At 44.5% G+C, this 13168-nt stretch overlaps 1 protein-coding gene across 1 annotated transcript in view; it reads left to right on the top strand.

Annotated features, from left to right (window-relative positions):
* Positions 1-13168, top strand: part of LOC100717824 (uncharacterized) — a 45483-nt gene that overhangs the window by 9478 nt on the left and 22837 nt on the right. The window contains exon 3 of the mRNA XM_063227701.1: positions 9227-9358. Coding sequence (XP_063083771.1) covers positions 9242-9358 — 117 coding nt within the window. The 5' untranslated portion in view covers positions 9227-9241. The remainder of the gene's footprint in view (positions 1-9226; positions 9359-13168) is intronic.

The following is a 13168-nucleotide window of genomic DNA, read 5'->3' as shown; positions in this document are numbered from 1 at the left end:
TATAAGTGATCCATAGAAATGATTATCTCTCTATCTCTCTATCCTATCTACTCACTATCACTATCATTTATCCTTCCACCCATCCATTCATCTCTCCTCCTACTTATTCACCCTTCCATCTAGCCTTCCATCAACCCATCTGTATTAGCTTTCAAATTGCTGGGACACCATAGTTAACACAATTTAAAGGAGGAGAGATTTAATTTGGCTCACAGTTCAGGAGATTCAGTCCATGGTTGGCAGGGTCCAAGGCATAAACATCACAGTAGAAGGGTTTGGTAGAGGAATGTTGGTCACCTCATGGCAGTCAGAAAGCAGAAAGGAAGAGACAGGGAGGGTAACATACTCATTAAAGGCAAACTCCCAGTGACACCTCTTCCAACCTGGTCTCATTTCCTAATAGCACATTCAATTATGAACTTATCAGTGGACTTATCCTCTGATGCATACAGCACCTTCATGATTCCATCACCTTTTAAAAGTCCTACTCTTGAACACATGAAACATTTGGGGGGATATTCTGTATCTAAAGCATAACACCATCCATCCATCTATCCATCATCCATTCTGAGGCTCAGATGACTGTACAAATACTTCACCCTACTGACTTATTTTCTAATTTTAAGAAAATCAAATCTCCCCACATATACATACTTCCACATTATCCAAAATGTCATGGGGCTAACTCCTTGATACTAGGATTCTGATTCCCCTTAGGTATTTATGGTACTTTTACAGTTTACAAGGCTTGAGACTTCATATGAATGATCTTCTCTGAAATCTCCTGACGCAGGCAGGCACAGGATGCATCAGGCAAAGCAGAACCACAGGTGGGAATATTTCTCCTCCTGCAGCCATGGTTCCAAGTTGGGATAAGTGTCTGATGGTGCAATAGGACAAGATGATGTATGATGACATGATGTTATGGTTTATATCTGGATACCCCCAAAGTCTAGTAAGCTCAAAGGTGGGACCATTGAAAGGTGATTGGATTATGAGGGCAGTATAGATAACTTGCTGTTAGGAAGTAGGGTCTTGTTGGAAGAGGCAGATTACTATGGGCTCATCTTCCTTCATGGTTCCTTCACTCTGCTTCTGGATGGTCATGACATGAGCAGTAATTCGTCTGCTATGCTCCTTTGTCAAGCTGTTCTGTGTTGGAGCCACTGACTAGAAATAGAAACCTCCACAAACCATGAGTCAAAATAAATCTCTCCTCCTTTAGTTTATGAATGTCAGATATTATATCCCAGTGACAAGGAAAGTGACTAAGACACATGGATATGTTGATGTTTTTGATTTCTGTCTCCTTGTGACAGAATTGGTTTAGAAGAAATGATTTGGGGTAAGAATAGATTGAAACAATGATAGTCTCAAATGAGTTGTGGTGGTTTTTCTGGTGAGGAAATTATTTCAGGGACTTGGGAAATCTGTACTTCACAGTTTCCATCCTTGAACTTGCCCTACCACCTGGCTTTGGCAGGTCTGTGTCATGGAGCTTTTTCATTGTTCACCAGTGGTTCTTGAGCCAGAACAGCTTCACACACCTCATGCCCCAACATGACCACCTGGAAATATTTGGAGACATTTTTGGTTATCACAGCTATGATCCTGCTAAACATCCAAAAATGTACAGGACAGTTCCACAGCCAAGATCCAAACAAACAGTGCTCCAGATCAAATGTCAATTGTGCCAAGGGAAAGAGAACTTATTTACAGGTTTACCCAGAGCTGCTTGGCCCACCTAACTCCCACTGGCCAAGAAGTTTTTGGCGTTTTCCTTCCATATGTGTGACAGTTATGCCGCTGTGTTGCTATGCTACCATTACAATGCTGCACCCTGGCTGAGATAGTTGATGTCCCTGGGCAGCAGAGGAGGTTGCCTTAGTTCTGCCCAGCAAGCTTCTTGCAGATCTGCTGTGTGAATGAATGGAGCAAATGCAACCAATCAGGGCACAACCCATGGTAGATTGTCACTCACCAGTTAGGACTGCTGTGAGAGCCAATAACAAGTGTTGCTGAGGTGCAAAAAAAAAATGGAATCCTCGCATACTTTTGGCGAGAATGTAAATTACTGCGACTGTTATGGCAAACAGCATAGAGGGTCCCCTGAAAATCAAGACTAGAACTGCCATAAGACTCAGAAGCTCGTCTCTAGGATCTAGCCAAAGGAAATGAAGTCAGGATCTCAAAGAGACACCTGCTGCTGTGATGTGAACGTCACCAAACTTCAGGTGTGGAAGCTCGAAATCCAACCACTGTTTAATTGAGGGATAGTTTGACTTACGATTGAGTTGTTCATCAAGGTAAGGGGAACAAAGTACATTTTGTTTTTGTTACTGACAATCAAACCCAGGACTTTGTGCTTGCCAGGCAGGCACTGTGCTGCTGAGGTGTCTCCATGGTCCAACAAAGTAAATTTTAAGAGGAAAAAGAGAGGAAACATATCCTGAATGCATGTACATGTAAAATTTTTAGGCGAAGTTCAAAGGAAATCTTTAAGTGCATGAAAGGACCAGGCATTTTCTTTTGGTTATTTTAATAATATATAACAATGCTGAAGAGGTAGCTGAGTTCAACTCTTGGTACCAAAATATAAATAAATAAGTAAATAAAATGTAACAATAACTGCAAATCTGAGAAATAGAGCAGAACAAGGCAACTAATAGTGATGCTAATTAGCCGATTAATCCAAAGCAGTTGTGGTAAACCTATGGCATGCATGCTGCAATTGGCTGTTTGTTGTCAATGAAAGCTTTGAAAGGATTTTCGGCACTGATTTGGAGGAATAGAATTAGCATGACCTCGTTTTAACCTGATGATGTCTACAAAGACCCGATTTCCAAATAAGTTCCCTTTCACGGGTGGTGCCCTTCAGGGTGAGGAATACCACATCCCTCTTGTGGGGACACTCTTTAATCTACACGACTCCTCATGGGGCCTTTTTCCTCTGCAGCCTCCCCACGCCATATGGCTGCCAGCATGGACAGCCCTTTCCTACTCTGTGACCAGCATGTGGCAGAGTGGTGTGTGCCAGCACTCACCAATCCCCCAAGCTGGTGCAACCACAGATACTATGGGAAGAAAAGACCACCTCCCAGGACCATGGGCACCCCCTGCCCAAGTAGCCAAAACCACAGAATGGGGAGCAGCAGACAGGAAAGGTGACAGTGACACTGTCCTCTGCAGATGTGTCATAAGAAAGGAAAGGATGGGATGAGATGGGAAATGAGGAGGTCAAGTGTAGTCTAGTCCAGTCTAGTTTCATGCTCCATCCTCCACCTGGTTCCATGTGACATCTGGAGTGGAGTGAGACACACAGGTGTGGCATTCTTAAAGCTCTGGGGAGGGCTTGGCCCGAAGCCTTTCCAGACTTGTCCTGGAAGCTTCCAGATCCAGGTGGTCTAACACTGCATGTGATAAAGATGGCAAAATTGGGATACACAGGCCAGGAAAGCAGATAAAGACTGAGGATTTGAGCTGTTAATGGACGTGGCTATTTTTGGCAAGATAGGCATGTTACCTGAAAATTGCACTTGTACCAAAACATCCAACAATATAAGAATAAACCAATGACAAATCATGTATCTGATAGTATCCAGAGTACATACAGAACTACAAAATAAAAAACAACTAGCCTAATTAAAAATAAGCAAAGTCATTTAAGGCGACATTTGTTCAAGGAAAACTGTATCAATGGGAGATACAAAAGTAAGCACATGAAAAAATATTTAACATATTTAAGCCCTTAAGAAAATATGAGTTACTTCAAACCTGTTTAAGATGGCTATTTTCCTTGAAAAAGTCAGATAATTACAGGTGCTGGTGAGGATGCAGGGAAGTAGAGCCCTACCACACTGCAAGTGGGAGTGTGAAATGGTGTGGCTGCTTTGATGACAGATTGGTCACTCCTTAAAAACATTAAGCAAAGTATTATCATCTGCCCCAGGATTATTACTTCCAGGCATACATCTGGGAGGAATGAAATATGTCCATCCACACATTTGTGCATTAATTTTCAGAGCAATACTCTTCGAGATAGAAAAAAAAGTGAAAGCATCTTAAATGTTCATTCCCTGATTAATAGATAAACACACTTTGTTATGTGTCTGCCATAGGATATTGGTCATCTATACAAAAAGAAGCATTGACATGTTCTCCTGAGTGGATGAACCTTGAAAACATTATACTATGTAAAAGAATCCAGACCTCCTGATGGGTAGGACTTTTTTCCAGAAGGGAGAACTGGTCAAAGGCAGAGTTCAGACATGCTCCACAGCCTCATCTCTTTTGACAAGGCCAAATATAACAACCCATATAAGACCCCTGTTAGCTAAGCTTATAATCATGGCTCCCTGGCCAAGGAAGCAGGTGGGGAACCCTCAGTAGAAGAGTCCCCCACCAAACAGCCCTCCAACCACAGAGCTCACTAATCTACACCAGAAACTGCAGGAGGAGATGCTCCAACAGGTCCAATCAAATGTACATCTTGAAAATTAAAATTTTATTCAATCAAGCAAAAATCAAATGAAGTCTGCTCATTGTCCAGGGCACCACATAAGCAACATGTCCCTTACCTGCTCTAACCAGGTGACATCTCCTCTGGGAATTTTCCATGGCACACATTAACATGATAGCACTGGTCATACTGAAAATTTTTAAAGTATGTTGTTTCAACATTGACTCCCTGGGTAAATCAGCAGCTCACTGGGTGCCAACCTAGGCAGTGCCTGATCCTTGGGTAGCTTTTGATAAACATTTGCTGAATGAATGCTGATCATTCCCACTCCTAGTTTAGAAGTAAAAGCCTTGGACCTAATCCACCTTGAGGGGCCTCCACAAGAGCATTTTCAGAGGATGATCGTAGGTCTTTAATTTCCAATGTCTTTCTGGACAATGAAACCAACCAAATCCTAATAGGCAATCCTATTAGAGCTAGGGAGCAAGATAAATCTGTCTCAGTTGGAAGTGCCAGAAACCTAATTCAGCTCATTCAGAAAAGAAAGGAGTCATTGGCTCACAGGCTCGGTAGCACAGGGCAGGTTGATGTCCTGTTCCAATGATACTATAAACTTTTCATCCTGTGTCCTATCTCTGCTTTCCCACAGCTGTGTTCCCTTTAGGTGCCATCACAGAATGGCCAGGGCAGCTCCAGGCTCACTTCAAGATTTCCCCTCACTCCCCGGTGTCATCCTTCCCAACCACTCTGGCCAGGGCTCCAGGAAGGGGCCTCAATTCACATCACTGCTAACCTTTCCACCAAGGCAAAGGGTAGCTGAGACAAATTACGACAGACTCTAGCTTGGAGCCATGTAAAAGCATCCTCTAATACTTTGGAGGTCAGACTTCGGAATTGGATGTCACTCTCAGCAGGGATACAGTCCCTTTGGGGCTCTAAAGCAGGTTCTATTTCCTATCCTATTCCAGTTTGCATTCCTAGGCTTGTGGCCCCTTTCTCCACCTTCAAAGCCAGTAGGTAGTATCTTGTCATCTGCCAGATTCTATCCTTCCTGCTCCCACTTTCCCTTATAAGGACTCCTGTGATGACACTGGGTCCAACTGGATAATCCAGGGGAATCTCCACATCTCAGAATCCATAACCTAATCACACCTGCAACGTCCCTTGCTATGTAAGGTCACATATTCACAATTACTGGACTTTAGGATGTGGCATTAGGTTGAGGGACATTATTTGGCCAACTGCGGTATCTAAGGTATCACCAGCATGGGTCAACGGGTCATGTCTGGGGCCAGACACCTGAGAGCCCCATGAAAATCCCAAGAAGACAGCAAGGAAATGATGAACAGGGAAAGAACCCAAGCTCTAAGACTCAGAGATCAAGTTGGAGCAAACCCAACTGGGTCATGTGGTCAGCAACTCTGCTCATCATAGCCAATAACTTCTTGCAGAAGCAATGACTTTGGAGAACAATCTGGGTACCAAGTAGATTCTATGTCTTACCTCACTGTCACCACTGATCGCCTTGGCATTCAAAATGTACCCAGCATGGTACCTGAAATTTGGGGTGGTCTTTTTCTCTTGCTGCTCAGTCTTAGAATAAACATTCTCTTCTAATTCCCTTTACACTTCCCTTAGATTTTTTTTTTACTTCCATGAATTGATTCCAAATATTGATGGATGGATAGATGGATGGATGGATTGTACTGAATATTTAGACTCACAAGTTCAAAAAGGAGCTAGCATAAAATACAAAATGGCCCTTGGTCAGCTGCACTATGCTGGGCTTTACAGTAATCAGGCAAGCTCAAGGGATCCGGGCCATTGAAAGAAAATGCCCCCTCCTCCCTGTTCTGAACTGATTTTTCTTCCACTCAAGATGCCCCAGATGAGTATGTTCAGTCCAGGGAGAGCAGCACCAATTACTTGTGGCCTAATTTCCCTCCTGCTAAAGAGGTAGTAACAGAAGCCACATCAGATGATTTAAAATAAAAGGGGAGAATCATATTTTTGTCACTGTAACTAATTTCCCTAAACTCTAATGCTATTCTAGCAAACAGACAATGAAAACAACTTGACCCAGCCACAGCATTAATTTATTTTCCTACACCAAAGCCCTAGACATGGGGGAAAGAGTATGGGCTCAGATTCCAGCTCCCAAGTCTCTTCACTGGTAACACAATCAACCTCCATTTTGGCTGTTTCTGCATCCATGTATTCAACCAAACAAGGACAGAAAATACTTTTAAAAATTGACAGCTGTTCTGAACATGCACAGACTCTTTTGTTGACATTATTCCCGAAGCAATACAATAAAATGACTATTTATATGACATTTACATTGCATCAGGTATTAGAAGTTGTCTAGAGATGATTTAATGTATGTGGAAGAGGTGGGTAGGTTCTGTGCACACTGCGGCATATCACTGAGGAAATCAAACATCACAGATGTGCGTATCTGTGGGGGCCCTAAAGCTCATCTTTTGCAGATGCCAAGGGACAACTGTAATTCTAGCGACACCTGCAGGGTAGCTTCCATCTCAGTGATGAGCAGGCAGGAAATTCAGGCACAGGCTCTGTTCATTAAATTGTCCCATGAACCCCAGACTTCACTGCAGTGTTCTCAGGTCACCGTGTCACCTTGCAACTAACAAAGCAAAGATGCAGCCAGAGTCCCATCTTTAGGAAGTGACTAACAGGAAGCCTGAAAAAATCCCAAACCTAGAGATTAGGAATTCTCCCAAACAGAATAACAGGTTTCAAAAACCATTCCACGAACACCAGCTGAACATCTGGAGTGTTTAAGGGAGACGTGTCCCTGCTGGAGAAACTTGAGGCCATTGGATGACAAGAGCCATTGGAAATGATGGCAGGTCAAGTGAAAAGGGCCTGGACATGGCTGTGGCAGATTGACCAATGTCTCCAGAGAACAATTTGGCAAAATGTTTAAGGAGATTTTGGAAATTCCTGATCTTCCAACTAGTGTTTCTAAGAAGACGTGCGTGACAAGGAGCTAGTCCAAAATTCAGGACAATGTGATGGGTAAGGATATTAATTACAGGCTGAAAAAAAATAAACCTGGATCTGCAGTGTAGCTCAGCAACAGGCTTTTGTTGAAGATGCAACAGGTCCTGGGTTCTAGTCCCAGCATCAGAAGGGAGGAGAGAGAGGAAAGGAGAAAGAAAAACAAGTAGAGAAAGAGAGAGAAAAGGAATTAATAAAGGAAAGAAAGAAGAATGGAAGGAAGGAACAGAAGAGAGAAGATAGAGAAATTTCCCCTGTAGGGGATGGTTAAGGATCCACAGCAGGCTGATGCTGAGGAACACTGTACAATAGTTGTGTGTTTTGGTGAACAATGGACCTGCATATGAAGTTGGTTCCATGAGATTATGTCACCAAGTGACATCATAGGGACTCACTTTGTGTTAAGTGCACTTTATGAAGTTCCCACAATGTCAAAATTGATCAATGACATTTTTTCAGAACCAATATGTATCATTTAAGTGACGTATTTTTATAGTTTGTGTCTAGATGTTCCCCTAAAGCCTCATGCAGCATGGAGGGCTGACTTTTCAAAGGACCTGAATCTAGGATCTGTGGTTGATTCATGGTCCAGTGCTGGGATTAAGGGAGTAATTGCTGTGATTAAGGGTGCATGCAGGGTAGCCTGCATACAATGTAAGGAACAGAAAGAGTCTTGTCTACCTCTGCTCTCGTTGTTTTTGCTGTTTTCCACCATAAGCTGTTGCCCCTCTGCCATGTGGCACCTTGCCTTGGAGCTAGCCAATTATGGACTGAAACCTCTACAAACTGTGAACTAAATAAATCTTTCCTCCCTTAACTTGTAAGTATTGGATATGTTGTCTTAGCAATGAGAAAATAACTAAGTCACACATGAGTATAATTTAAGATATTTTCATGCAAAAGTTAATTACATGGGAATGTGTATAAGGTTTTGTATAAGTCAAATACAAAACAATATGATATCTATCATCTATCTATAATGTGCTGTCCTTCCATATGTAGGGGATGGGATCCAGGAACCCTCAGACAGTGGTCTTTGATCTTTTTGGCACCAGGGACCAGTTTTGTAGAAGACAGTTTTTCCACAGATTAGGGGTATGAGATTGGGATGGTTTCAGGATGATTCAAAGGAGTGAGCAACCTAGATCTCTTGTATGTACAGTGCACAGTAGCACTTGGGCTCATGTGAAAATCTAGTGCAGCCAGAGATCTGACAAGAGGCAGAGCACAGCCACATGGGAGCAATGGGGAGTGGCTGTCAATACAGATAAAGCTCCTTTCCCTCACCTGCTGCTCACCTCTTGCTGTGTGGCCTGGTTCCTATCAAGCCACAGAATGGTGCCAGGTATTAGTCCATGACTAAGGGGTTGGGACCCCTACTCTTAGATACCAAAATCCAAGGATGTGCAAAGGCTATATATGAATCTACACATTGTTGACATAGAACCTATGTACATCCTTCCATATGTTCTCAGTCATCCCCAGGCGACTCCAGAAACAGGTGGAGGTGCACACCCCAGCCCAACAGCTGGCCCATGGATGCACCTCTACAGGGCAGTCATGTGCAAAGGGTTTCCAAGAAGCACTCCTCTTCCATAAAAATGCCTTCAGCACCCAGAAGGTGGCTCCCACCCCAGGCAGGGATGAGCTCTGGATGCTGCATTGCCCTGTAACTTCAGGGTCTGTGGGCTTGAAACACAAGGCACAAATTACAGTGTGGCTTCTCCTTACAATCATATCCAGGTCACAAGCAACAAGATGGACAAGGTACCTGTCGTCTGTGACTACGGCTCAGGCTTTAGCAAGGTGGGATTTTCCGGAAACGAGGGCCCCCTGGCTGTCTTCCCAACCATCCTTGGGAAACTTCGACATGATGTGAGTGATACGAGGTGTCTACCTGGAGTACTGTCAACCCCCTCCCCTCTCCCACTGGGCTGGGCAAGGTGGTCTGCTGAGCTGGGGTGGACAGGCCTCAGAAGCTTGGGAGTGCCTGCTGGTGACACATAGAAGCTGGACCCGGGCCAGAGTTCTGCTTCAGCTGGGCCGGGCTGGGGTGAGAGCTTGTAAGTCTGGTCTCTCCCCTCTGCCCTTCTTCCAGAGCTACTGACTTCTGCGGAACAGTGGGTTATAAAAGTTAGTGTCTTGGTTTCTTTTGTGCTGCTCTGAGGTATAAATAAAAAGTATGATGAATGTTTAGGTCTTTCAAATTTATTACAGTAAAAGAAAAACCCCTGTCAAAATGCTCCCCCTCGTTTCAACACACGTATTCCATCATCCTTGCCACTTTCTGAGGCAGTTCTGGAAATCCTCTTTCCGGACCATCTTAATTGCTCTATCGTGGTTGCCTTGATGCCCTGAATTTATTAAAAGCATTTCCTTTTCACGGTCATTTTGACTTTGGAGAAAATCCAGAAGTTGCACCGTGTCATATCTGGTGAATAAAGAGATAACAACACAATGGAAAGCCCACCTTTCCACTGGCTGGCGTTTTTGGCAGTTGTTTTTATTTTTGGTCACACTGCGTAAGGATGCTCATGAGGGAGGACTTCAGGAATTGCTCTAGACAGTGATGAGAAAAATGGGATAAATATATTCAAAGCAAAGAGGAATATTTTATGGAAGATTAATGGCCATGCATCCTTCAGGGCAATCCATTTAAAAAATTTAAACACACACCATGTTTTTGATCAGCCTTTGTATGATACACTACTGGAAGCTGGGTAATTCATGAAGAACAGAGACTTATTCCCTACAGTTCTGGAGACTGAAGTGTAAGATCAGAAGCCTGCATCTGACTCGGGCTTCTTGCTGCAACCATCCCATGGCAAAGCTGGGGGTGGGTGGAGAAAGAGGAGGCGGGGAACAAGAAGAAGCTTTTCCTTTTATCAGGAACCTGTTCCCTGGATAACATCAACAGCGTTTTAAAAATGTAAGGAGGCATTTTTAGCTCGTAGGCCCATAGACAGGAAAAACTGGACTAGCTTTGTAAGGCTAAGGTTTCACATGGCCCTGAACCAGCTGTTCATCTTTAGAAATTCTTTTACAAAGAACTGGCCTAGGAATCCTGTGAATCTTAGTCTCTTGCTTTGTATCAGTTTGCTTAAGCTGTCCTAACAAAGCGCCACAGGCAGGTGAGATAAACACACATTCTGGGGGCTGGAAGTCCAAGATCAAGGTATGGGTAAGGCTGTTCCTCCTGGGGCCTCCATCCTTGGCTTGCAGATGACATCTTCTCCCTGTGTCCTCTCCTTGTCCTTCGTGTGTCTGTGTCATGATTTCCTCTTCTTATAGAACCCCAGGTAAGGATTAGGGCCCTGCCTAGTGACTTCCCTGTAACTTGGTCACCTGCAAAGACTCCATTTCCTAATATTGTCCCATACCTAGGTACAGAGGGTTAGGAATTCAGCATGTGACTTTGGGCCAGTAGATGCTTTAAGGACTAACACAAGTTATGGTATATTTAAGGATGAGAGGGCCTGGGGTTGGATCTGGCCTAAGATTCAAAGAATCCTTTCCTGGGGAGCTGCAGCTTGTCAACAGCCGGGCCATGTAGAGCCAGATGGATGCATGCCATAGACCTGCTGGAACCAGGAAAGGACCAGTCAGAGAGGTGGGAGGAGGCTGGCACTGAAAATATGTCCTGGTCATGCTCTGGAGAACCAGTTTGGTGTGTTAACAGTTTCTGTTGAAATTGAGCCAGGGAGCTTCCCAGAAGGGCCCCCCAGGTCCCAAAATAAAGGCTTTGTTGCTAGTGGTGGCTGCTGGCTTTCCCAAGCCCAGGAGCAGGTGAGCGTGCAGTTATAAGAGAACGCAGAGGCTTAGTCTACCTACCTATACCCGTAAGAGGAGAGGTATCCCGATGTCGCTCCCAGTTTGCACAGGCTTAACTTTAGTTGTGACCACCTGAGCAGTGCCATGGGAAGACAGTGGACTGTCCCACTCCCACCTGCCATCACTGCCCTCCTCACTGTGTCTCCCAGAAGCAGGAGCTCAGGACCCCTGTCCTCTCTATTCTCTGCTGTTTCGATGCATAGTCTTTTCCCCTCCCCGAAACCTAACTCTTTTGAATAGTTCTTATCAACGTAGCCAGATAACAGTGCACTGTCCCTGCCCATTTTGGAGGGTTTTATCAGGTGGCTCTGAGAGAGGATGGGAGAATAAATCAGAAGAGGGGCAGCACACACTTAGACCTCACAGTATCATAACTGCCTGGGTGTCCCATGACTGTCATAACACAGAGCACTTAAAACAGTACACATCTTTTGATCCCCAGTTACCACCACCACCAACAACAAAAAAACAGTACCCAGGTATTCTTCCTGAGATCTTGGGGCCTCAACGCTTCAGCAGGGCTGCACTCTCCCAAGGCTCTAGGGTTGGCTCCTTTCTGCCTTTTCTAGCTCTGAGGACCCCAAGCATCCCTTGGCTATGGCCTTACCACTCTAGTCTCTGGTTCTGACCTTATAGACCTTTTCTATTTTTTTTCTCTGTCTCAGTCTCTAACTTTCTCCTCAAAGACCCAGGGCCCATCTTAGAGCCAGAACCATCTCCTTTGGGGCCTTTACCTGAATTATGTCAGCAAAGATCCTTTTCCGAAGGCGGTCACATTCACAAGTCTGAGGGTTATAGCTTGAACATATCTTTCTGGGGCCACCATTCACGCTACCACAGCTGGCTTCTCCCTGTCTCCATCAGGCCCAGCTTTGTCTTTCATGTTTCTGCTCTCCATTGGATTCTGGGGCTGCAGCTGAGCAAGCAACTGTTCCAGAACTTCCTTAACAACTGCCCTTGTGAGGCTTTTCAGACAGGGCTCTCTAGAAGCAAACTGAAAATGTAAGGTGGGGGTGTCCAGATCTTGTTTTCCTGCTCTTTCTAGTTCCCCTCTTGAAGTAGCAGCAAGAGATCCACAACTAACCCTCCCCGGAACCCAAGGCAGGCTCCAAGTAGTCAACAGTGCCCTCCTCCTGCTCCAGCTCTGGCTCAGGAGACTCCTCCTGGCTTGGTCTGCAGCCCCACCTGCTTTGACTGTTGACACATTTGTTCTGTTTTGCAGTGTTAATACCGCTTGCATCAGAAATACATATTGTAGTCCAAGAGAAAGTGTGTGGAGGGAAAGAAAGGACACGTTAATCATGCAGTTCACCCCATCATTCTTGGGGTACATCCCAGAAACCCTAGGGTGCCTGGGACCTTAGTGAGTACTCCACCATACTCAGGCTGTTTTTCTCTAAACACATAGACCTAGAAAAAAGTTCAGTTTAGACATGGTAAGAAGTTAACATTAAGTGATGATGAAATAGAGCGGTCACAAGATCCAGCAATTAAAATTATGTGAATATGATCTTCTTCTCAAAAGAGTCAAGATAGATATTAATATTTTTGACCACCTGTAGTTGAAGCCCTAGAAAGTGACACCACGGTCCCAGAGAACATGGTCCAAAGTGCAGCACATCAGAGAGCAGAGCTGTTTATAAACCAACAATAAAAGTGTGAGACACAGGCGCCTAGCATGACAAACTCACACTGTTCACCAAGATAGCATCAAGTGATCAAGATCAATTGTCAGGGCATAAGTCCCCTGAGCCCTGCAGGCTGCACTGGGCCTCCATTTGCTTGAGCCATGTCATCCCCGCCTGTGGGCTTCACCGGAGTTTTGGGCAGCAGCTTCTGCCGCTGGGAGGGTTC

The sequence above is a fragment of the Cavia porcellus genome, unplaced genomic scaffold (genome assembly GCF_034190915.1).
Source record: "Cavia porcellus strain 051 isolate PalLab524CR breed Dunkin Hartley unplaced genomic scaffold, mCavPor4.1 scaffold_17, whole genome shotgun sequence".
NCBI classification, from domain to species: domain Eukaryota; kingdom Metazoa; phylum Chordata; class Mammalia; order Rodentia; family Caviidae; genus Cavia; species Cavia porcellus.
The sequence above is the reverse complement of the archived record's forward strand: the minus strand, read 5'-3'. Positions and strand labels throughout refer to the sequence as shown.